The sequence below is a fragment of the Mobula birostris genome, chromosome 23 (genome assembly GCF_030028105.1).
Source record: "Mobula birostris isolate sMobBir1 chromosome 23, sMobBir1.hap1, whole genome shotgun sequence".
In the NCBI taxonomy this organism is placed as follows: domain Eukaryota; kingdom Metazoa; phylum Chordata; class Chondrichthyes; order Myliobatiformes; family Myliobatidae; genus Mobula; species Mobula birostris.
In genome coordinates, this window is record NC_092392.1 from 49,191,794 (window position 1) to 49,213,492 (window position 21,699).

Below are 21,699 nucleotides of genomic sequence, written 5' to 3' on the forward strand. Positions count from 1 at the left end.
CTTTAATGCAAATATCTAATCAGTCAATGGTGCAGCAGCAACTCAATGCACAAAAGCACGCAGACATGTTCAGACCAAACATCAGAATGGGGAAGAAATGTGATCTGAGAAATCATCCATGGAATGATTGTTGGGGTGATTTGAGATGTCAGAAATTGCTGATATCCTGGGATTTTCACGCACAACAGTCTCTTGAGTTTATAGAAAATGGAACAAAAGAAAACATCCAATGTGCAACAGTTGTCTGGGCGAAAACGCCTTGTTTATAAGAGATATCAGAGAAAACGAGCCAAACTGGCTCAAGCTGACAGGAAAGTGACAGTAGCTCAAATAACCATGCACAACAACAGTGGTGTGAAGAATTGCATCTCTGTATGCACAACATGTCGAACCTTCAAGTGGACAGCAGCAGCAGACGACCACTTCTGTAGACACTTTATTAGGTACATTCCTGTAACTAATAAAGCGGCTACTTAGTGTTAATTACACAAGACTCTAATATTGCAGTAGCATTTAAATTAAAAAAAAGTAACTTTATGTGTGAAAGGTCAAAGTTTGAGGATTACAAAGACAATGAGACACTGGGACAGAATTAGGCCATTCAACACAATGAGTCTACTTCACCATTCCATCATGGCTGATTTATTATGCCCCATTTTTCCTGTCTTCTCTTACCCCTACTATTCATGCAGTAATCAACCTCCGCTTTAAATATACCCAATGAGCCGAGAAAATATCTTCTTCACATTGACTCTATATAGGCCTTTCAATATTCAGTAGGTTTCAGTCTTCCCCTCAGTCTTCTAAACTCCAGTGAGTACTGGCCGAAAGCCATCAAATGCTCCTCATATGTTAACCTGTTTATTCTCGTGAACCCCCTCTGGACCCCCTCCATTGCTTGCGCACAAGGGGCATTTATAAGGGGCATTTTGATAATGATCCTCTCGAAACATCGCAGTGCAGGAAGCAACCATTTAAACATTTTTCCTGATACCTTCTGGTAAGCTGCAAAATAAACATTTGTCTGTCAGAGCTGCCAGTATCAATGACTTGTCAAAAAAAATTGTTTCAAATGCTTCCAAATGCAGGGATTTTCCCTCAATTCCCTGAAAGAGATTACAATAGAACAGCAGTAATTCAGTAGGTTGTTTTCAAAACGTTTTAGTTAATCAATTAGATTCATTTTTAAACAGAAACAAAGACACAACTTGCATTTTATAGTACATTTTGTTCAAGGGCATTCCAAAAGAGAGTATCATGCCACATTAGGAAAGGGGCCAGCATTGATAATTTTGTAGATTTTCGGCAGTGTCTTAAACTAGGAAAGAAAGTATACACGATGGAAAAGGCGATTTCCAGAGCTCAGGTCATCAGCAGCTAAGACACATTCACTCATGACGGACGAAGTTAAACTGGGGTGAACCAGAGACTTTACTCTGAGGATCTTGTTACAGGTCATTGACCTAAAATGTTAATTTCTTTCTCTACTTGACCTGTTGAGCATTTCCATCATCTCCTGTCCTTATTCCAAATTTAGTGGAGTTAATTTAGAGAGTATTCATCTCTCTCTAGAGCAGAGTCGCTGTTTTTTTTCATTAAGCAATCTCGCCCTCTTCTTCAGAGACACAAGATCCAAATTCCTTGATTTGAGAACTCCCTGCAGGCAAGGACTTTTTGCTGACAATAGGCACGGAAAGATCCACATCCCTCGATTTAAGAATTCCCCACACATAGGGACCCCATTTGGAAGAGATGCACAGAAAGATCCAAATTCCCCATTTGAAAATAACCCGTATATAGGTACCCTATACACAGAAAGATCCAGATTACTAATTTGTGAATTGAGCTATTTTACTAACAGGGGGTTGAGCAACATCCGCATTCATCCCCACCCCGACAACCACTTGTCCTAGGTTGGCCTCAGAAATATCGTCGGGAGCTGTCCGGGTCACGTACGAGGTGTTGTCGGAGCGGGCGGAGGTGGGAGGAGCGGTCCGGGGAGGGCGGACCTCCAGTATCCCGGCGAGCTGAGCGGCGCGGGTTGGATCCAGACTGCCTGTGAAGTTTGGGAGCTGCGGGTAATGTGGCGCGGATTTCCGGGACCAATGCAACCTCTGCATTGCTGATTTTGAAGTTGGATGCAAACTTTTCCATTTGGGTTTACGCTTTTGTTGCCTGAGTGAAGTTTTAAGGCGGGTTTGAAAGACCCAACTGCCAATTATTTGTGAATTAACTGTGTGCTTTTCCCATCTAGCATTTGTTGATCTCTGGTTTGGAAATGTCCGAGTTAATTAAAAGCGATGTTTTCCTCGCCTACTCCACGTACGCCTGTATCGTGCTAGTGAAGATGATGCTAATGTCACCCCTGACCGCTTATTTCAGGGTGACTCGTGGGGTAAGGTCAACGACATCAAGAATATTGCATTAACTGATTTAAAAATGAAAACATTTGTTATTTTAGTTCCTCATCATTGTGCAAGGACGAGTGTTTCGCAAAATCATTGCATTGGCAGTGATGCAAGCTGCAGATTGAAGTGGTTTTTGGTCTGTTTTGCACTTCCTATAGTTCGGTGCTAAGGATTTTATGGCTTGTTATTTATATCAACAGGGCATGGTACGAAAGTTTGTGGATGATACCTAAAATAGGTGATGTCATCAACATTGAGAAAGGTTATAAAATAAATTAATGAACTGGGTAAGCGGGCCGAGGAATCGCAAATTATCCTAGTTTGCTGCGCTTCATTTTCAATGCTTTCACCATTGGATAGGTTTCAATGAGGTCACCCCTTATCCTATATATACAGGCCCAGAGACATCAAACGTACTGCATATGACAAGCCATATAATCTTAAAATCATTTTCGTGAACCCCCTTTGAACCCAAATGGGGCCTTACCAATGTTTTATGTAGTTTCAACGTTACATTCTTGCTTTTATATTCTGGGCTTTTTGAATGCTATCCTGAATTGCTTCTTGGAGTACTCATGGGCAAGAGATTCAGTGGGTTTTTGTATTTTTTCCTTTCAAAAAAAGGGCTATGGATATGTAATCTGCCCATCTGCAGTGTCGTTCCCTAACTGAGCTCAGGATAGTGTGTGTGTCTTGGGAGTGATATGCTGGGCAGGTGAATGATATGTCTGGCCTTCTAGGATCAAATGAGTGTTACTGTGGGGCCTCAGTACTGGGATGTTGACCCAGGAGAGAATGCTGACATTGGTTCCCTTGTCTTTCCAGTAAGTTGAGGGAGTTTGCGGAGATGACAGTGAACACTTCCCAGTGTTTTGCCATCCCTGTTGTAAGTAGCCCAGGTTTCAGAAGCTTATAGAGGACCGTGGATCACTCTTGTCTGAAAGACCATGAAGTTTTTTTTTACCTTAGTCAGTCAAAGACTGCTAGTGCTGGATTTCATCATTGATGCTTGCTTTCACTGAAGGGTAGCTCCTGAATTAAGGGAAGTGGTCCATATTTTTCAGGGTACCACTATATAACCTTCATTGTTGGAGGGCGGTGTGGCAGCTTCTCCCGGGTCAGTATCCTCAGTTACTGCAGTCAGATATGTCTCCATTTTGAAGATGCCCATGATTGTGGCACCGCTAAGATGTCTGGTAAATATTTCTGTTCCTGAAAGTTGACGGTGAGATGGCGAATTTGTGACTGGTGGGCTTCACTGTGTTTTAGGACTTGAGCAGGGATATCAGCTGCTTCCAGGCCATTATTTCTGAGGAGGGATCTGGTTCTTTACAGCTTCTGGGTGGTTAGAATTGGAGGCTGGACTGAGCATGTCGCTGTGAGATAAAGTGGAAGGGCAGAGCCGTGGTTGTACGAGTCATTGAAATGTTGCTTCCACCATGCAATGACTGTGTCGATGGCTGTTAAGTTTTGCCTCCTTCTTGGCTCTTAGTAGGGTGTTGTAGTCATAAATGGTTTTGACGACATGGTGGTCATAGATTTACTGAGTCTTCTGCACTCTCTGTTCATCAGGTGGCAGGTTTCTGTGTACTGCTGGCTTCAGGTTAGGGCAACTTCTTCCTTCAGGTATAGGCGGCCTGAACCGGTTTCGCTTCAACTGCTTCTCTGACTTTGCTTTAAAACAAAATTAAACTACCGTATTCCAGCCTTGCCTCTTAAGTAACTGCTGCTTGTTTTTATGTCACAGACTCCCAGTCCTGTTTTGCTTGGTACTGTTCTCTCTAGTTCTACCAGTGGAACCCCAGACTCTGCACTTTCCTGGCTGCTTTGAAATATTTATGGCAGTGCAGCTGCCTGGACCAGCTTTTAACCAATAACTGTTTTTGTTTTGTTGTTGTGCCCTCTGGGTATTCCCTGGTACCTTCATACTGGCTTCCAAAAACTATTCCTTCCCATTATTGAAAGGGAAATGTAATCTACCTCACCAACAATGAAATATCAATTAATTGCTGCATCAATTTCCTCTTCCCCTCTCAGATCTTTTTTTATCCCCTCCCCGTCTTGTTTCACTGTTGTGTGGGTGTGTAAATGCTGGCCCCTTTTGTTTCCACTCAGCTGTGTCTGAACGATGTGAAATATCTGATGCCAAGCCCCTGGATTGGGCTAGTTCTCATTTAGCTTTGTTAACTCCTCAGTGGATCCTGAAATTAGTTGTCTCTACTCTACCAAAGATGCAGTCGAAAGTTAAGAACTGAGAGATTAGTGCCACATTTTGGAAGTTTAACGATTTTTTTTTGTTTTGCAGTAATCATCGGTATTACTGCTGTAGGATATTTATATGAATATTTTAAAATGTGAGGAGAATAACTGTAGATTTGAAGGATGTAATGTGTGGAAGGTGTAATATTATAAAGTTGACTTTGATTATTGTGTAATTCTGCCAAGTACTACTTTAAAATACTAAGATAATTACTGTATGCTTTATGGATATGAAAATCCATTTCAGTGAAGAAACTGTCACCTTGAATTTCATTTTACCTTGTGTGGAAAACACCATGTTCTCTTTCTACTCAATCTTGATGTACAAGGTTCATGGTTGTAAAGTTATTTTGGAAGTTCATGTCTTTACTTGGTCAACCATGTGACCTGGCTAAATGCTTCTTAGCGAGAAGAAGGAATTGAATTTGCTTCTAAATAACGTTTTGGCACTTTTCTGTGCTTTTTGGCTATTGAGTTTGCAATCAAATCATGCCTGTCTTTTATATTTAAAAAAAAAATCAGTGCTATAGAAATCTGGGATAAAAACAATGTGTTGGAAATACTGAGGACTTGTGGAAAGGGAAATGTTTCAGATCCAGTTGGTTTAAATACTAAATATTGTGATTGCCATTTGAATTCATGTAGCATTTAAAGTCTCAGCAGTGGATCACTTTGTCTTAGTTTCCACATTTCCTTAACTTTGTATAGGGACTTGTCTTTTTATTGTCTTGTATTCACAATGATTTGAAATGCACGTTCTTTTGTCAAATTTCAGCATAAAATTATTCGTATCACTATTTTTCTTTTTAAAGGGGTGAAGTAAATGCCTTGCTAAAGATGTATTGTTTTTGATGGATTCATTCCTGTCAAAAAAGCTCATCCACACAAGGAATAAACAATTTCATCATCGTTATGTGCCGCACCGTATTGATGTGGGTGATCAAGATTAATCATGATCACGATTGTTCTAGGCAAATTTTTCTGCAGAACTTGTTTGCCGTTGCCTTCAGGGCAGTACCTTTACAAGACAGGTGACAGTAGCCATTATCAACACTCTTCAGAGATTGTCTGCCTGGCGCCAGTGGTCACATAACCAGGACTAGTGATATGCACCAGCTGCTCATGACCATCCACCACCTGCTCCCATGGCTTCAGGTGACCCTGATCGGGGGTCAAGCAGGTGCTACACCTTGCCCAAGGGTGACCTGCAGGCTAGTGGGAAGAGGTGCCTTACACTTCCTTGGTAGAGACGTATCTCCACCCTGCCATCCAAAACAATAGCATAAATGATCAATTGGAAACATAAAATTTGCTTAAAGTTTGCATTTTGACTGCACCTATGCTTCTATACAGTTTTTCTTCAAGTTTTAAGTAGATATCATAATATCTACCTATGATAGGGGTGTACTGAGGAAAGTTATATTTTTTTGTCAATAATACGGGTCTTTTAAAGTTAATGGCCCGAGTTTGCTTTTTGTAATAGGATATACTTTTAGCATCCATTTCTGAAATTTATAATTCCTAAAGTATTCTGGAAGACAGCAGAAGTTGAGCATTCCTAGATTTACACATTGTATGACTTGGATGAACGATACTTTTATTCAATTAGCAAATAACCTTTATATTACATGATTTATGAATAGGCCTTTGCCAACCCTGAAGATGCGCGACATCATGGCGGCGATGAAGAAGCCAGGAAAAAGCTGCTGAAGACTGATCCGGATGTGGAGCGTGTGAGAAGGTAAGGCTTGTTTGTGATTGAAAGAAAACCCAATTCATGTAGGTCCCTGGTGTGATTGCACTCTGGACTCTGAACATCACCAGTTTCCAAAACACAGGAAAGATATACTTGCAGTAAAGGGAGTGCAGTAAAGGTTCAGCAGATTGATTCCTTGGTTTGAGCGGGAGGAGTGTTGTCACATGATGAAGTGTTAAACATTCTTGAGTTTAGAAGAATGAAGAATGAGGCATGATCTTACTGGTGGCTGGACTATCTAATCTTCATGCTACCTGTGCCATTTTTCTGAGCAAAACACACAAAAGTGCTGGAAGAACTCAGCGAGCCTGGCAGCATCTTGCAGTAGAATAAACAGTCGATGATTCGGGCTGGAAGGGAAGGGGGCAGAAACCAGAATAAAAGGGTGGGAGGAGGGGAAGGAGCTCTGTTGTGTATGTGGCCTGTTTACACAACTATGTTATTAATGAAAACGCTGGAGAGGGGAACTAAGTTTCATGGTTCTTTACTGGTAGAGTCCGAACTTGACACACATGTACAGATCAACACGCGCCTAATAGCGCATGCAACGACGTGTTACTAAAACATATAGTAGTCCCTTATTATAATGTAGGCTATACGGTACACTCCTCCCCTTTTATTTTAATAGTGTATCAACTTTTTTTTTACTGGGGCACTATGCTAAACAAATATGTTTACCCTTAACATACAAATATACCATTTGTTTACAAATCATAACAAAGTAACTTAATATCAAATTATTACAAGCCTTTTTTTTTTCTTTTTTTACTTTTGGTCTAACACCCATTTAGAACTCAAGTCTCTGGGAGGGTTCTTCTCAGCCTCTCCGGGTAACAGCTATCCTGAAATGTTTGTTTTGGGGAATGAGTCTCCACAGGTACATCAAGTGGTACCTGATGACAGGCTTGTCTGTAGATGAAGCTGATGTGGTCACATCAGGGGTGTTTGCTTCTATGTCAGGGGAATCCGGGCAAGGTGTTGTTGTGTTTTTCACCTGAGCATCCAGGGTTTGGTCCACATGACGTCTCCATACATTCTCTCCCACCTGAACTCTATACATCAGTGGCAAGTCTATGGTGGAAATTGTACTGGGCTGCCACTTTTGTGTCTGGTAATCACGTGCAAGGGCTGACTGTCCCACACTGAGGCTCCGTGTTGACTTAGCATTCAAGTGTTTGAACTGTCTGTTCTCCACATCATGCCGTACATCTGGTTTGAGAAGATCCATGTGGGACCTCAGGTTCCTGTTCAGAAACATCATCGCTGGAGTCTGATTAGTGGTTGCATGTACTGCATTACGATAGGCAAGGAGGAAGTTGTCTATCTTGTGTTGCAGTGGTGGATTTTTGCTGTCCATTGCCTTGATGGCATTCTTGAATGTCTGCACAAACCTTTCTGCCAAGCCATTTGTAGATGGATGGTAAAGGGCAGATGTAAAGTGCTTGATTCCATTGTTCTTCACAAAACTTCGGAATTCTTCAGAGACAAATTGCTGTCCATTCTCTGTACAGATTTGTTCTGGTATGCCATTCCAGGCGAACATGGCCCTCAGAACTGTAATGGTCTTTTCTGATGTGGTTGTCTTCATTTTGATGACGTCTGGCCATTTGGAATGTGCATCAATGGCGATTAAAAAGATAGAGTCCATGAATGGTCCAGCAAAGTGGATGTGCATTGTTGCCATGGTGATGAGGGCCGCTCCCATGGATGGAGAGAGGCTTGTGGTGGTGCGTTCTGGATCTTTTGACATCCAGAGCAGTTCTTGGTCAAGTCCTCAATTTGTTTATCGATTCCTGGCCACCACACATAGGCACGGGCAAGACCATTCATCTTCACGGTACCCAGGTGCCCCTCGTGCAGTTCCTCCAGCACTCTGCTGCATAGCTTGGGAGGAATCACAACTCGTGAACCACACATTAGTGATCCCCGACACACTGACAACTGCTCCTTCCTCGCTGAGAAGGCTGGAAACAGTGTGTTACCACGCGCTGGTCATCCCTTTACCATGATGTCATACACTTTTGACAACATAGGGTCATTGTGTGTTTCCCTTTCAGTGAGGCTGTTTGTCACTGGTAATTGTTCAACTATTGTTGCATGAAAGACCTCTGCTGAATCCATTTGTGTAGTTATCTCTGAAGTCAGCAGTGGTAAACGTGACAAACCATCTGTGTTGCCATGTTGCTTGGTCCCCTTGTGTTCAATGTCATAGCTGTGACCTCCTAAGAAAAGAGACCATCGCTGCAGCCTTTGTGCTGTCATCACTGGAACACCTTTTCTTAGGTTGAAGATTGACACGAGAGGCTGATGGTCAGTCAACAGAGTAAACTTTTTGATCATACAGGTAGTGACCGAATCTCTTGACTCCCCACACAAGGCTTAGGGCCTCTCTGTCAGTCTCTGCTTAGTTACATTCAGCTGATGTTAGTGTTCTTGAGGCAAAGGCTATTGGTCTTTCTGAGCCATCTGGAAACTTGTGCAATAACACAGCTCCTATCCCATGGGATGAGGCATCACAAGCCAGTCGGATTGGTAAGGAGGGGTCAAAGCGCGCGAGCACCCCTTCTGAAGTTATGAGCCTTTTAGTTTCTTAGAAACGCTTTCTCACAGCTCTCAGTCCACTTCCATTGTGTCCCTGTCTGTAATAGTGCATTTAGTGGGTGTAGGACTGTGGATAGGTTAGGCAAGAGCTTGTAATAATAGTTCACTAGTCCAAAATATGCTCTCAGCTGAGACACATTTTCAGGTGGTGGTGCCGTAAGCAGCGCTTCTGTCTTGTCTTGAGACATGTGTAAGCCATCCTTGTTGATCACATGCCCACAGTGTGAAATTTCCTTTCTGAAAAACTCACATTTCTGTCGATTAGCTCTGAGCCTATATTCTCATAACATGGTGACCACTTGTTCGAGATTAGAAAGATGTTCGTCAAAGATGTCATCTTTGCCGATGAGAATGATGTCATCCAGGTAACACTAAAACCCTGGAATCCCCTGCAGGACCTGGTCCATTGCCCTTTGCCAGATTGCAGGAGCTGATGCTATCCCAAACACGAACCTGTTTTACTGGTAAAGTCCTTTATGTGTATTTATTGTCAGGTATTTCTTGGATGCATCATCGATTTCCATTTGGAGATGAGCCTGGGCCAAATCGATTTTTTTGTGAAATGTTCCCCTCCTGACAGGGAAGCAAAGATGTCCTCAATACGAGGTAGAGGATACTGTGCGGTGCGGAGAACTGGGTTAATAGTCACCTTAAAGTCTCCACATATGTGCACCTTGCTCGGTTTTCCTGGTTTTGTGCTGGAGGTTTTTTTTCATCACTGGAACAATAGGCGTGGCCCATTCACTCCAATCCACCTTTGACATGACCCTAGTCTGATCCAGATTTTTCAGCTCTGCCTCTACTGTAGGATGGATTGCATGTTGTACTGGCCTGCCTTTGTGAAACTTTGGACGTGCATTTCCCTTAATCTCAATCTTCTTTTAAAAAAAATGTTTAAATTAATTTTTTATGCATTTCTACAGTGAAACTACAGAGGAAAAACCCAACAATAAAATGGAGATTTATACAGTGCGAATCAAACAAATCCAATATGTAATTTATAATAGTAAGAAAAAGCACCTGAGAGAATTATGTAAAACTAGTATCCACCCCAACCTCCCACTGAAAAAAAACCCAGGCCAACCATTTCTGCATACAAAAGAGAAAAAAAATTAATCAGAGCATTCAACCCCAGAGAACTAAATATATATAGGAAAAAAGAAGAATAATGCCGACTACCAAAAGTATAATGTAATTCACAACAAAGAACCATATAACTTACAAAATAAAAGCTGAAAGTAAGGGATCGTAGCATACAAAAAAAGGATAAAGTAGAGTTATGAAAATATTCAAGAAAAGGTCCCCACACCTTATGAAACTTTACGTCCGAATTAAGAAGTGAATAATTACTCTTTTTGAGGACTAAACAGGCCATAATATCACTGAGCCATTGAGCGTGAGTGGGTGGGGCAGCATCTTTCCACCTAAGAAGAACCAACTGTCTAGCCAAGAGAGAGGCAAAAGATAATGTTCGACATTTAGTCGACTCAAGTGCATATTTACTTCACCTAAAGTGCCAAAAAGAGCAACCAGAGTGTTAGGTTCTAAATGACAATTAAGAATATGAGATAGGGTTGAAAAAACTTCTCTCCAGAATTTCTCTAGACTAGGACAGGTCCAGTGCATATGAATAAGGGAAGCCTCAGCCCCTTTACGCTTATCACAAACAGGACTAATGTCAGGATAAAACCGTGATAATTTAGTTTTAGACATATGAGCCCTGTGTACAACCTTAAACTGCTAAAGGCAGTGGTGAGCACATAGCGAGGTTGAGTTGACTGACTTTAAGAATTGAATCCCAAACCGCATCAGATAAGGAGATATTTAGATCTTGTTCAACCTCAATCTTTGCCTTCATGCCCTGAAGTGTTCCTATTCCTTTCATGAACACTTCCTCAGAGTCAGCAAGTATTTGTGACAGTCTGTCAGATGTAGCCTTGCTGCTCTCCTTTGCTGACACAAGTGGTGCCTTGATGGTGTGCCAATCCAACTGGATTTTCCTGAGCAATTCATGTCCCAGCAATGGTGGTCCTCCATTTTTCAGTACATAGAGGTTCAGCTGCTGTGTTTTGTCTCTGTAGGTTACTGTCACTTTAATTTTACCTTTCGGACTCTCTCTCTCTCCTGTGTAAGTCTTTAGCAGTAGTTTAGTTCGTTTCAGAGGTATGTGAGAAAGCAGTCATTTGTAGTCGTGTACAGAGATCACTGTTAAAACTGAGCCTGTGTCCAATTCCATTTTCAGTCTCACGCCTGCCACTTGTGGAGTGATCCATATTACTCTTCGATCATCTATCTCTTTCACGCTGTCCAGTTGCAGACAAGACAATTTACTTTTGTCTGAGTCGTTTTCATCAGAACTGCTTTCTTTCATTTTGTGTACGTTGTTGTGTTTTCCTTTCTGGGGTTTCTTATTTCTCTGTATTTTGTCCTTTTTCTGCAGTTTACTAGCTTTGCATAATCTGCCAGTGTGGCCCTGTTTGCCACAGTTTCTGCCTTCTTTGTCTTTAAACCAACAGTCATCAGGGTCATGTGACCTGTTCTCACAATGGTAAAATTTCTTTCCTTCATTTCTGTTCAGTGACATTTTATTTGTAGCATATTCCAGAGATTTTTGTTGCATCTCTGAAGCACCCCGCACTGCTGTTTCCAATGATGTTGCAATGTTCAGTGCCTTCTCTAATGTAGGGTGTTTTTCACCCAGGAGATTCTTCTGTGTGGTTTCACAGTACATGCCACACACTAACCTGTCCCTCAATGTGTCCGATAGACCAGCTCCAAATTGACAATGATCTGATAATTTGCGCAATTCAGCACAATATTCAGAAATGCTTTCATTTTTTCTCTGATGCCATTTGTGAAATTTAAGTCTTTCAGCAATGACCAGTGGTTTGGGGTTTAAATGCTGTTGGAGAATGTCTACTATTTGCTTGAACGTTTTGTCAGCTGGCTTTTCAGGGGTTAACAAGCTCCGTAGCAGCCCGTATAACACTGAGTAAGACGCTGGCTTTTTTTCATCCTTAACACAGTTAGCATCACAATATAACTCCACTCTTTCAATGTAAATTACCCAGTTTTCAATGCCACTATCAACTGCTGTAATGGTTCCAATCATCGCCATCTTTGTTATGTTAGTTTAGTCCGGTTTTTCCTTGTTTTCTTTTTAGCTAGCTCCTTGCAGTCACTGCACGTTCCACTTGACTCATGTGTTCTTTTTGCTAGTGCAACGAGTGCACTCCGTCTAGATGCATGTGTCGCTCCTTTCCATCTCCCTTCTCTCTCTTTGAGCGTCGTTATCAACTAAAACACGACGTTCCGATAGGATGTAGGTTCATAATTCTTGTCGCCAATTTGTTGTGTATGTGGCCTGTTTACACAACTATGTTATTAATGAAAACGCTGGGAGACGGGAACGTAAGTTTCATGGTTCTTTACTGGTAGAGTCCGAACTTGACACACACATACAGATCAATACGTGCCTAATAGTGCATGCAACGATGTGTTACTAAAACATAAAGTTGTCCCTTACTATAATGTAGGCTCTACGGTACAAGTTCAAACTGGCATGTGATAGGTGAGACCAGGTGAGGAGGAAGTGGGTGTGTGGAAGAAGTAAGAAGCTGGGAGGGGATAGGTGGTAGAAGTAAAGGGCTGAAGAAGAAGAATTCTGATAGGAGAAGGGAGTGGACCATGAAAGAAAGGAAAGGAGGAGGGGAACCATGGAGAGGAAGGGACAGGTGAGGAGAAGAGAAGGGAATTGAAAAAGCAAAGGGGGGGAGGGGAAATTACCAGAAGTTGGAGAAATCAATGTCCATGCCATCAAGTTGGAGGCTACCCAAATGGAATATGAGGTATTGCTCCCTCCAGCCTGAGTTTGGGCTCTTTGTGGCACTAGAGGAGGTCATGGTCAGACATGTCAGACAGGATGGGAAGTTGATTGGCTATCAGAAGATCCTGCCTTTTGAGGTAGAGTGAAGGTGCTTGTCAAAGTGGTCCTCCAATCTGCATTGAGTGTTCCCCTCCTTAGATGCTGCCTGACCTGCTGAGTTAATCCAGTGTTTTGTGTTGCTCAAGATTGCCAGCGTATCCAGAATCTGGTGTTTATGATTAGCTATATTTTTAGTTTCTCTCAACTTGCACTAATATCATGTGTATTTTGTGATGCAAGTTATATATTTTATGCTCATACAAGTTTGTTACCTTGTGTTTATCATGTTTGTGCAGTGACGCTGCTGCAAAAGGCTAGCTTTCATGGTAGGTTTGCCTGTGGCAACAAGCGTAAACTGGAACAAAGGTCAGTCTCAAAATAAGGGGTCAGCTCTTCAGGAGAAACTATTTTGTCCCAGAGCTTACTGAACCTTTGGAATTCCCTATACAAGAAAGCTGGGAAAGCTCAGCCTCTGCGTACATTCAAGAGATAGTGGCTTATTTTCGGACACCAAGGATGTAAGATTAAAGCAGGAAGTGCAAAATGGCTGCTTCCTACTTCAGTTTTTAATGCTCTAGCCTTCCATTTACATTTCATCAATTTGAAAGTATTAACTTTTGTGTGTTTAAACTAAACCTGAGTGCTTGTTTCTTTTGTTCCTTACAGATGTCACCGGAATGACCTGGAGAATATTGTTCCATTTATTGGCATCGGACTCCTGTACACGCTGACAGAGCCAGACCTGACCACTGCTCTACTGCACTTCAGAATCTTTGCTGGTTCCAGGATCTTCCACAGTATTGCTTACGTGCTTCCTCTCCCCCAGCCCTCACGAGGTTTGAGCTGGATGCTGGGTTTGGGAGTTACTTTTTCAATGGCTTATAGAGTGCTGAAGGCAGGGTTGTACCTTTGAATGAAAACAACAATTGTTCACAAGGCATTCTTTAGCTTCACTTTATTTCCCCGGTTCCATTCTTCAGTTCTTATCCTCAGTAATAGTGCTTAATAACAGCAGCGCAAGTACAAAACCCGGGTTTGATTTGTTCGGAGGTTGTAAGGAAGACAAAGCAAGTTGCAGGATAGCTTCGCTTTTGTGGGTGTGAGCTGAGCAAATAGCTGTTCCCTCTCCAACTGGAAAAACCTGTTTGGGAAGCTGTTTTTAAACATAATTATTCAGCAGTGTGTATTGGCCAGCATTCACAGTCGTTATATCTGTTCTTCCACAACCTATCACAGATTAATAAATGCATTTGGAAATTGGACAGTTTCTTGTAATGAACTGACCCATAGATAATAAGCTGGCAAAACCCAAGTTAAATATAAAAGTGCATGCAGCTGAACCAGCAGCATTTAATCATGGTTCTAATTGAACACACAAGGGATTTATTCACATGTGTTAGGGTTGAGATATGTTCATTTTAGGCTGGTGACGTGCTTGTTTGAAACTTTTTTGTTCCTTTTGCAATCTGAGTACTTTGAAAGGTTTATCAGCTTTTCAAACTATTGCTCAATATTTTAGTTGGGTCAGGCACTGCTCAAAACCATGGGCATGTTGCTAGCACTGGGAGAGACCTTCAGGAAATTAGGCTTGTCATAAACCAGGTAAAGACCCAACGAATGGAGAATGGGAATGGCAAATACAAGGATGGGTGAAATGCAGCTTGATCTGAAACAAGATTGGCATTGCTTCAATTTTGTTTTATAGATTTGACGTGTTAGCTTTTATCTCAGCAAGCCGCGACTATATTATTTCTTGGGATTGTGTAAGTGTGAACATTCTGGTTTAGTGAGTCCAAAATGCACATATAATGCTTAAAAATGTATGGATTTCAGATTCAATTGGGTTAAACCTGCAGTGCAATAAAATTGGAGTTAGATGGACCATTATGATGCAAGTCTTCAGCTACTGTAGCAAGCTTTTTAAATCACAGTTGCCATGTTCTTAAGATACAGACCTTATTTCTGTTTTTGGACTGAATCTTGGTGCATCTCTATAACTTAAACATTTGTTCAGAAACTCTGTACTTGCAGCACCACAGCTAAGTGATGGAAAAAGTGTTCAGACCAGAGCAGTAAGAATGATCATTGCCGTAGTTGTTCTCAGATATATTTTTTAAAATCATTCCAAACCTGATGGAAGTACTAACATTACATTGTTTGACAGAGAGATCTGGTAAAGTTGAAGTATTCTGTAGATAGCACAAGATCAATTGTACCATCACAGCTTCTTGTGATGATGGGGTTTAGCCCAAAGTTGACACAGGCTCTTCATACCCCTAATCTCTGTTGTTCCATTGTAGGTAAGTAAAAACTGTCTACGATCCAGGTGCAAATGTATTGTCTTAAAGGTTCCTAAAGTTTGCTTTATTACGCACTATTTCCTAAACTTACCAGCTGCTGTCTATCTTTAGCAACTTATCTTTTTTTAACATAGTTATCGTTAATGAATTGTCATCGCTTGGTGCTTCCTCTGACATAATCACCGCCCCATGCTGAGTATGCACATTAACACATCTAGTATTTTGCTATGTGTCATTTATGCTGATATAGTTAAAGAATTTTGCTAAAATGCTTATTTTTGTTAAAAAGAAGGAAAATTGTTGTAATTCTTTCCAGTCACCTTTTCATTGTATTTTCTGTCAATAAATATCTGAAGTAAACGTGTTGTGGTGCTTAACAAAGCTAAGCTACTTTTTATAAACTCGAGTTTCTGCAAATGCTGGAAATCCAAAGCAACACACAAAATGTAGAGGAACTGTGCATGTCAGGCAGCATCTATGGAGGAGAGTAAACTGTTGGCGTTTCAGGCTGAAACCTTTCATCAGGACTGGAAAGGAAGGGCGAAGGTGGAATGGAGGGGAAGGAATCCAACCTGGTAGATGATAAGTGGAGCCAAGTGATGGGGGGGGGGGGGTGGAGTGAGAAACTGGGAGGGGATATGGGTGAGAACAGCATTGATGGTAGAGGAAGGGAAACCCTGCCTATGAATAACATGTACATCTCAGATGTTCTGGAATGGAAAATTTTAACCTGAGAATAGATGTGGTGGAGATGGAGGAACTGAGAAAGAGGAACAATTCTTACAAGTGATAGGGTGGGAAGTCAAGACATGTAGCTGTGAGTCAGTAGGTTTATAAAAGATAACAAGACAGTCTGTCTTCAATGGAGGCAGAAAGATTGAGAAATAGGAGGGGTGTCAGATTGTCCAAGTAAATTTGAGGAAAATGTGTAAACTGGTGGCCAACTGGATAAAATCGGTAAGTTCAGCATGGGTGCAGGAAGAGTTGGGGAGCGTGACTAGTGTAGGCTTGGAAGATGGAAAAGGCAGGCGTAGCTGGAGCTCGTGGTTGCCCCTTGGGTTTGGAGAAAGTTTGGGGAGTGGAAAGAGAGATTGTTCAGTGTGAATTCCAGTTCCACCATGTGGAGCAGGGGAACTTGTTTGGTCTGTTGTCTAGAAATAAGTGGAGAGCCTTAAGAGCTTCCAGAAGAGAGAAGAGATAATTAGTTATAATAATGATAGAAATGGCTTGAAATTAGAACTTGAACTCTTACTTGAGTGTGTCATCCCTATCAGGGCATTGAACACTAACTGTGGCTCACCAGAGTCCTCTGTTCTGGGACATTCTTTCAAGTTGTCCCCTAGATGTAACCTATTTAGACAAAGATCCTTCCTCTCCCAGGAATGAGATCATTGAAGCTTCGGTTGCTGTTTCTGTAGCTCTGGGTTTTTATGGCATAGCTAGCCCCATGCCAAACCCCTCTCCTTTTGCAGCCAGGCTTGAGGTAGTGGAGTTCTAGGAACTTCCAATGATGTTCAAAGGACCACTGGTGAAATCCATTGAGGACTGTTGCTGAGTTTTAGAAAAGCATTTTGGCATGAGTCATAATGAAGTTTTCAGAAATTGCTGAAAAAGGCAAAAATGTCAGGATTTTCATGTTCAGTCATGTATATTGAACTTCTGAAGTTGCTGTCTGTGATTCAGCACTGCAACGTGCAACTAAATCAAGAGAAGTTTTGAACTGTCATAAATTTTCAGACAGTTGCAAACTGAAGTATAAACAAAAAGTGCTGGAAGCGCTCAGCAAGTCAGGCTGCATCTACGGAAAGAAATATTTAATGCTTCAGATCTAAGACCTCTTGTCAGAGTTGGGAAGAGAGAAAACAGGCTGATTTTCAGGGAAGTTGGAACATGGGTGCCAACTGGAAGCTCAGGGCTATTTCTATGGACTGAATATAGAACTAAAACCCTTGGTGTTTGGTCTATTTAAATTTTTGGATTGCTTATATAACTAATTATTACCCCAGAAGTTGTTTCACATGTTTATAAAGTTCTTTGGCTAGATCAAGCAAGCATTAAAACTAATTCTTCAAAAAGACTTGATTTTTCATTTTCCACCAAGTTTTTATAACATTTTTTAAAAAACAAACTTCATTTCTGACCATAAAATCTGGGCCCTTGAGCTGCTCTTGTCACAGAGATAAAGCAGAGAAAAAGGCCTTCTGAGCACATTTTTACACCAATCTTTAACCTGTTTTATTCTCTACATTCTCATTAGCAACACCCCCAGCCAAATTCAACCACTGGCCTATGTACCAGGGGCAGTTTAATCTTCCAATGTTATGTTTCTGGGATGTGGGAGGGAAGTAGAGCATCTGGGGGAAGGCCAAATGGGAGAATGGGAATTTCACACTGCCATTGGTCAAGATGGAGCCTGGATCATTGGATTTGTGAAGCAGCAGCTTTAACAGTTGCACCACTGTGTTGACCAGTGCAGGAAAGATTGCGATTATGTGCATTGACATAAGGGTCGAGAATGTAGAATTGAAAAGAAATATGAGGATACTCCTTATGTATTACTTGTTTAGTTGCGACATTCAGTATGTTGAACTTGAGATGCATAAAAGCGTTGGGCACCATGGTAACGTAGCAATTGCCACGATGTTATTACAGCTCGGGGCTTCAGAGTTCAATTCCGACATCATCCGTGAGGAGTCTGTATGTCTTCCCTGTGGAATGCGTGGGTTTCTCCCCACAGTCCAAAGATGTACTAGTTAGTAGGTCATTGTCAATTGTCCGGTGATTGAGCTAGAGTTAATTCAGGAGTTGCTAGGTGACGTGGCTCGAAGGACCAGATAGGCCTATTCTATGCTATATTTCCATAAATACATACAAAACTTGGGAGTAATATATTACTTGAGAAGCTACTGCAAAGTTGGTCTGTGGAAGTGGTTAACCTATGAGGAGAGATTGAGTCGGCTGGGACTGTACTCTCTGGTATTTAGAAGAATGAGAGGGGATCTTATAGAAGCATACAAAATTTTGAAAGGGATAGGTGAGATAGAAGTAGGAAAGTTGTTTCCATTGGTGGCTGAGACTAGAACTAGGGGACATTGCCTCAAGATTCAGGGGAGAAGATGTAGGACGGAGATGAGGAAAAACTGTTTTCCCCAGAGAGTGGTGAATCTGGAATTCTCTGCCCAGGGAAGCAGTTGAGGCTTCTTCACTAAATATGTCTAAGATACAGTTAGATACGTTTTTACATAGGGGAATTAAGGGTTATGGGGAAAAGGCAGGCAGATGGAGCTGAGTTTATGGACAGATCACCCATGATCTTATTGAATGGCGAGGCAGGCTTGATGGGCCAGATGGCCGACTCCTGCTCCTATTTCTTATGTTCTTGTGAAGTTCTCCAGTCACCATGAAGGACAGAGTGAGTGAGACCAGCACCTGTAGGAGGAAAAGAGCTACAAATGTATAGAATTAACTGAGAAAATCTTGAACTGGAGGGGAAAGCAAGCAATGTTGCTATGAATTGAAATGAGTGTGGTGAGATGGCACTGTAGGAACTGACTACCATGAGAAAGCCCAAGATATCTGCAAGAATTGGGACAAAATTAGACTGGACAACAGGGTTGAAATGCAAAGCGAGATGGATTATTGGAGCTGCTGGTTGAAATAGTTACATGTCCAACCTGTACATTTTAAGAAATTACGGTAGTTAAATCTAGTTGAGAAGGTAACAAGGTAAAGAGAGTTTCCTGAGAATCTATTCCTGACAATATAGGTCAGAGAGCTAAGGTACCAGGGCCTTGCAGAGTCAGAATCTGAAATCGAGTTTATTGTGCAGAGAAAACCTGTTAGTATGCAAGGAGTAAACAGCCGTGCTCATGATTGCATTCCAAAATAGAGGAACCATAATGGGCATCCAAGATTACAAGCCCTGTTTAATCCTAATTGAAGCTGTGATTTACAAAGGGTAATGGACCTTGACAGAACTCTACATATCGGTAATCTGATTGTTCACTTTTCTATCACTAACCAGTTGTGCTTGGTAATCACTCCATTTTATCATATGTAAATATCAAGGCATAATTCAGAAAGTGTAGCTGACTTAAAAGCTGGATTGTATATGGACAATAATTAGAAAGAGAAAATGACTATGTGTGGATAATTCCAGATGTAAAGCTCTCTTTGCAAGGATACAAAGCCCATAATCCCAAATTCATTAAAATTGATGTGTGAAAATTACACAGCCGTGATATTTCAAAGTACATTCCTCAATGTCACTAATCACTTTGCTGGAATTTCTCATCAGCACTGTGGGACTGCCTTCTTCAGTGGGACTGCAGCAGTTCAAGAAGGCAATTCAGTGGCACCTTAAGGTCATTCAGGAATGGACAATAAATTCTGTCATTCCCCAGCCCAGGTCCTGACAAATGAATAAACTAACAGTAATTGTGTTTTGCCTCAATCTGAATTGAATCCATGTCATAAACAAGAGGTTTGCATTTACTGTTTATAGCAGCCAGTTAATGTCACTGCTCCAAAAAAAATTACTGTTAGCATTTTGCAATTTGTTGTTGTAATCAACATTTTAATCATGATTGAATGATTGATTTATTGATTCGTTGTCTGTCATATCCAAAGATTACAGTTTTAAACCTGTGCCGGAGAATTTTGAAAGTGAGAAAGCCATTGCACTGGGGTAGTTCCACTGCCTCTACGACGGAGGCCCTGGTCCCACAAGTAGTTGTCACCACTGGGGTCTTCTTTTTTTGCAAAACGTTCCAGAACTCCCTCCCTGCCCGTTAGATCTCACTGTGATCTCATCCGTCCAGTCCACCGGAGCTAACTTTGCTTGTATAGACGGGCATGTCTCTATTTCACCGGGGTACAAGGGCCACTTGCTGTCCTCACCTGGTTTAGTCTGCCTATTGAAGCATATAGTGGGATGTGTCAGGTGTCTCATGCAAACGACTACTTGGAGGCACAGGTAAGAGTGAGTGAGCTGCCCCAGAATGGACACAACAAGCCCCCTCACCAGAGGTGCTACCCCTCCCTGGATACCCATATACCCCGATGTCTGAATAACATTTTCATTACTTTGAATTCACAATATTTCATTATGTATCCTCCATCGAAGTGATCCACTGTATTTAAAAGCCAGTTTACTCTCTATATACAAACCTATATTGTAACTAATACCGTCACTTTTTTACATTATTATTGTTTTCAGTTCTGTTTGCAGCTCTTCTGTAACTGAACCAGTCCATGGCTGTATGCAGCAAGGCCTGGATAACAATCAGGCATGGGCTGATAAATGGCAAGTAACATTACCAGGAACCAATGACCATCTCTAATGAGAGAATGTTGAATCATTTATCCTTCATATTCAATATCATGACCATGGTTGAGTACTCAACTATCAACATCAAGAGGAATTATCGACCAGAATCTGGAATGAACCGACCACGTGAATACTGTGTCTCCCAACAGCAGATCAGAGAGTCCGTGTCTTGTAGCCAGGAATTACCTCCTGGAGGTACCCAGTGGGTCAAGGAAGATCTGTGGATGAAAGGAATTGTTGGTATTTTGGACCAATAGCCTGATTTGGGTCTGGGAGGGAGGATAGCCAGTATAAGGAGTTGGGGTAGTAAGACAGGAGCCTGAGATGACTAGTAGATTCAGGAGGGGTGGAAGATGATGGGCAGGTGAGCTAGGTAGGGGAAGGGGTTGGGGTTAGAAATGGGAGACGGAGGTAAGTGGATGATAGATGGAAGCCAAGGAAAAAAAAACAGGTGAAAGTGGAGACAGCTGCAGGACAATTCCTTCCCCTCAATGATGCTTGTAGAGTTCCTCCAGTAGGTTGTGTCTCCAGATTCTACCATCTGCATCAATGTCCAGTGATGATAATTGCCTGCCGCTATCCTGAGGCCTTTCCACCATCTATAAGGCTAGTGTGTGATGAAACACTCTCCCATCTGCTGGGATGAATGCAGAACCGCAACCTCTGCCACCAAGAGAGATGTGGGCTTTTAGCACGTGGGAACACTTGCATCAGGCTGTTCTCAAAATGCATTGCATCCTGACTGAGAACTATATTGGCCGCCTTCCTCTTCTTCTGTCTTTTAATGGTGGTTGGCAATCCAACTTAAAGGTGCATTACTGCCACCAACCAGACTGTGCTTTCCTAATATCATCTTCCAAACATAAAACTGAATCCAGTGATGTTAAATGTTCCAAGAACTTATTGCACTTTAAAGTAGTGTTGAACCAAGCGGATGTCCTGTAATTCCTTGCAGGCTGGAGAACATCAGTAATGACTGGAATTTTCTCTTCTCTCCAGCCTATAGAACTCCTGGACCACGTTCCAATACACAGCCTACAATTACTTCTGGGATCACAGTGTACACCTGAGTGTAGCTCTCTAAAGTTATATTGGCATTCCTTCATTACTGAATCTAAAAT

At 41.7% G+C, this 21,699-nt stretch overlaps 1 protein-coding gene across 2 annotated transcripts; it reads left to right on the plus strand.

Moving 5' to 3' along the window:
* The first annotated feature begins 1,997 nt into the window (after positions 1–1,997).
* On the plus strand, positions 1,998–15,609 carry LOC140186749 (microsomal glutathione S-transferase 1-like). 2 transcript variants are annotated; one of them, XM_072241269.1, is made up of 4 exons: positions 1,998–2,078; positions 2,255–2,395; positions 6,311–6,408; positions 13,616–15,609. In XM_072241269.1, exons 2-4 carry the CDS (start codon positions 2,279–2,281, stop codon positions 13,860–13,862), a joined length of 462 nt encoding a protein of 153 aa, XP_072097370.1. In that variant the 5' UTR covers positions 1,998–2,078; positions 2,255–2,278; the 3' UTR covers positions 13,863–15,609. The 2 variants fall into 2 exon arrangements, with proteins under 2 accessions (XP_072097370.1, XP_072097372.1); XM_072241271.1 differs by having other exon boundaries at positions 2,072–2,133.
* Positions 15,610–21,699: the final 6,090 nt, after the last annotated feature.

Coding starts and splice junctions, on each gene's coding strand:
- LOC140186749 (XM_072241269.1), top strand. CDS start 2,279: ATGTCCGAGTTAATTAAAAGCGATGTTTTCCTCGCCTACTCCACGTAC. Junction 2,396..6,310: donor ATTTCAGGGTGACTCGTGGG/GTAAGGTCAACG, acceptor ATTTATGAATAG/GCCTTTGCCAACCCTGAAGA. Junction 6,409..13,615: donor GATGTGGAGCGTGTGAGAAG/GTAAGGCTTGTT, acceptor TGTTCCTTACAG/ATGTCACCGGAATGACCTGG.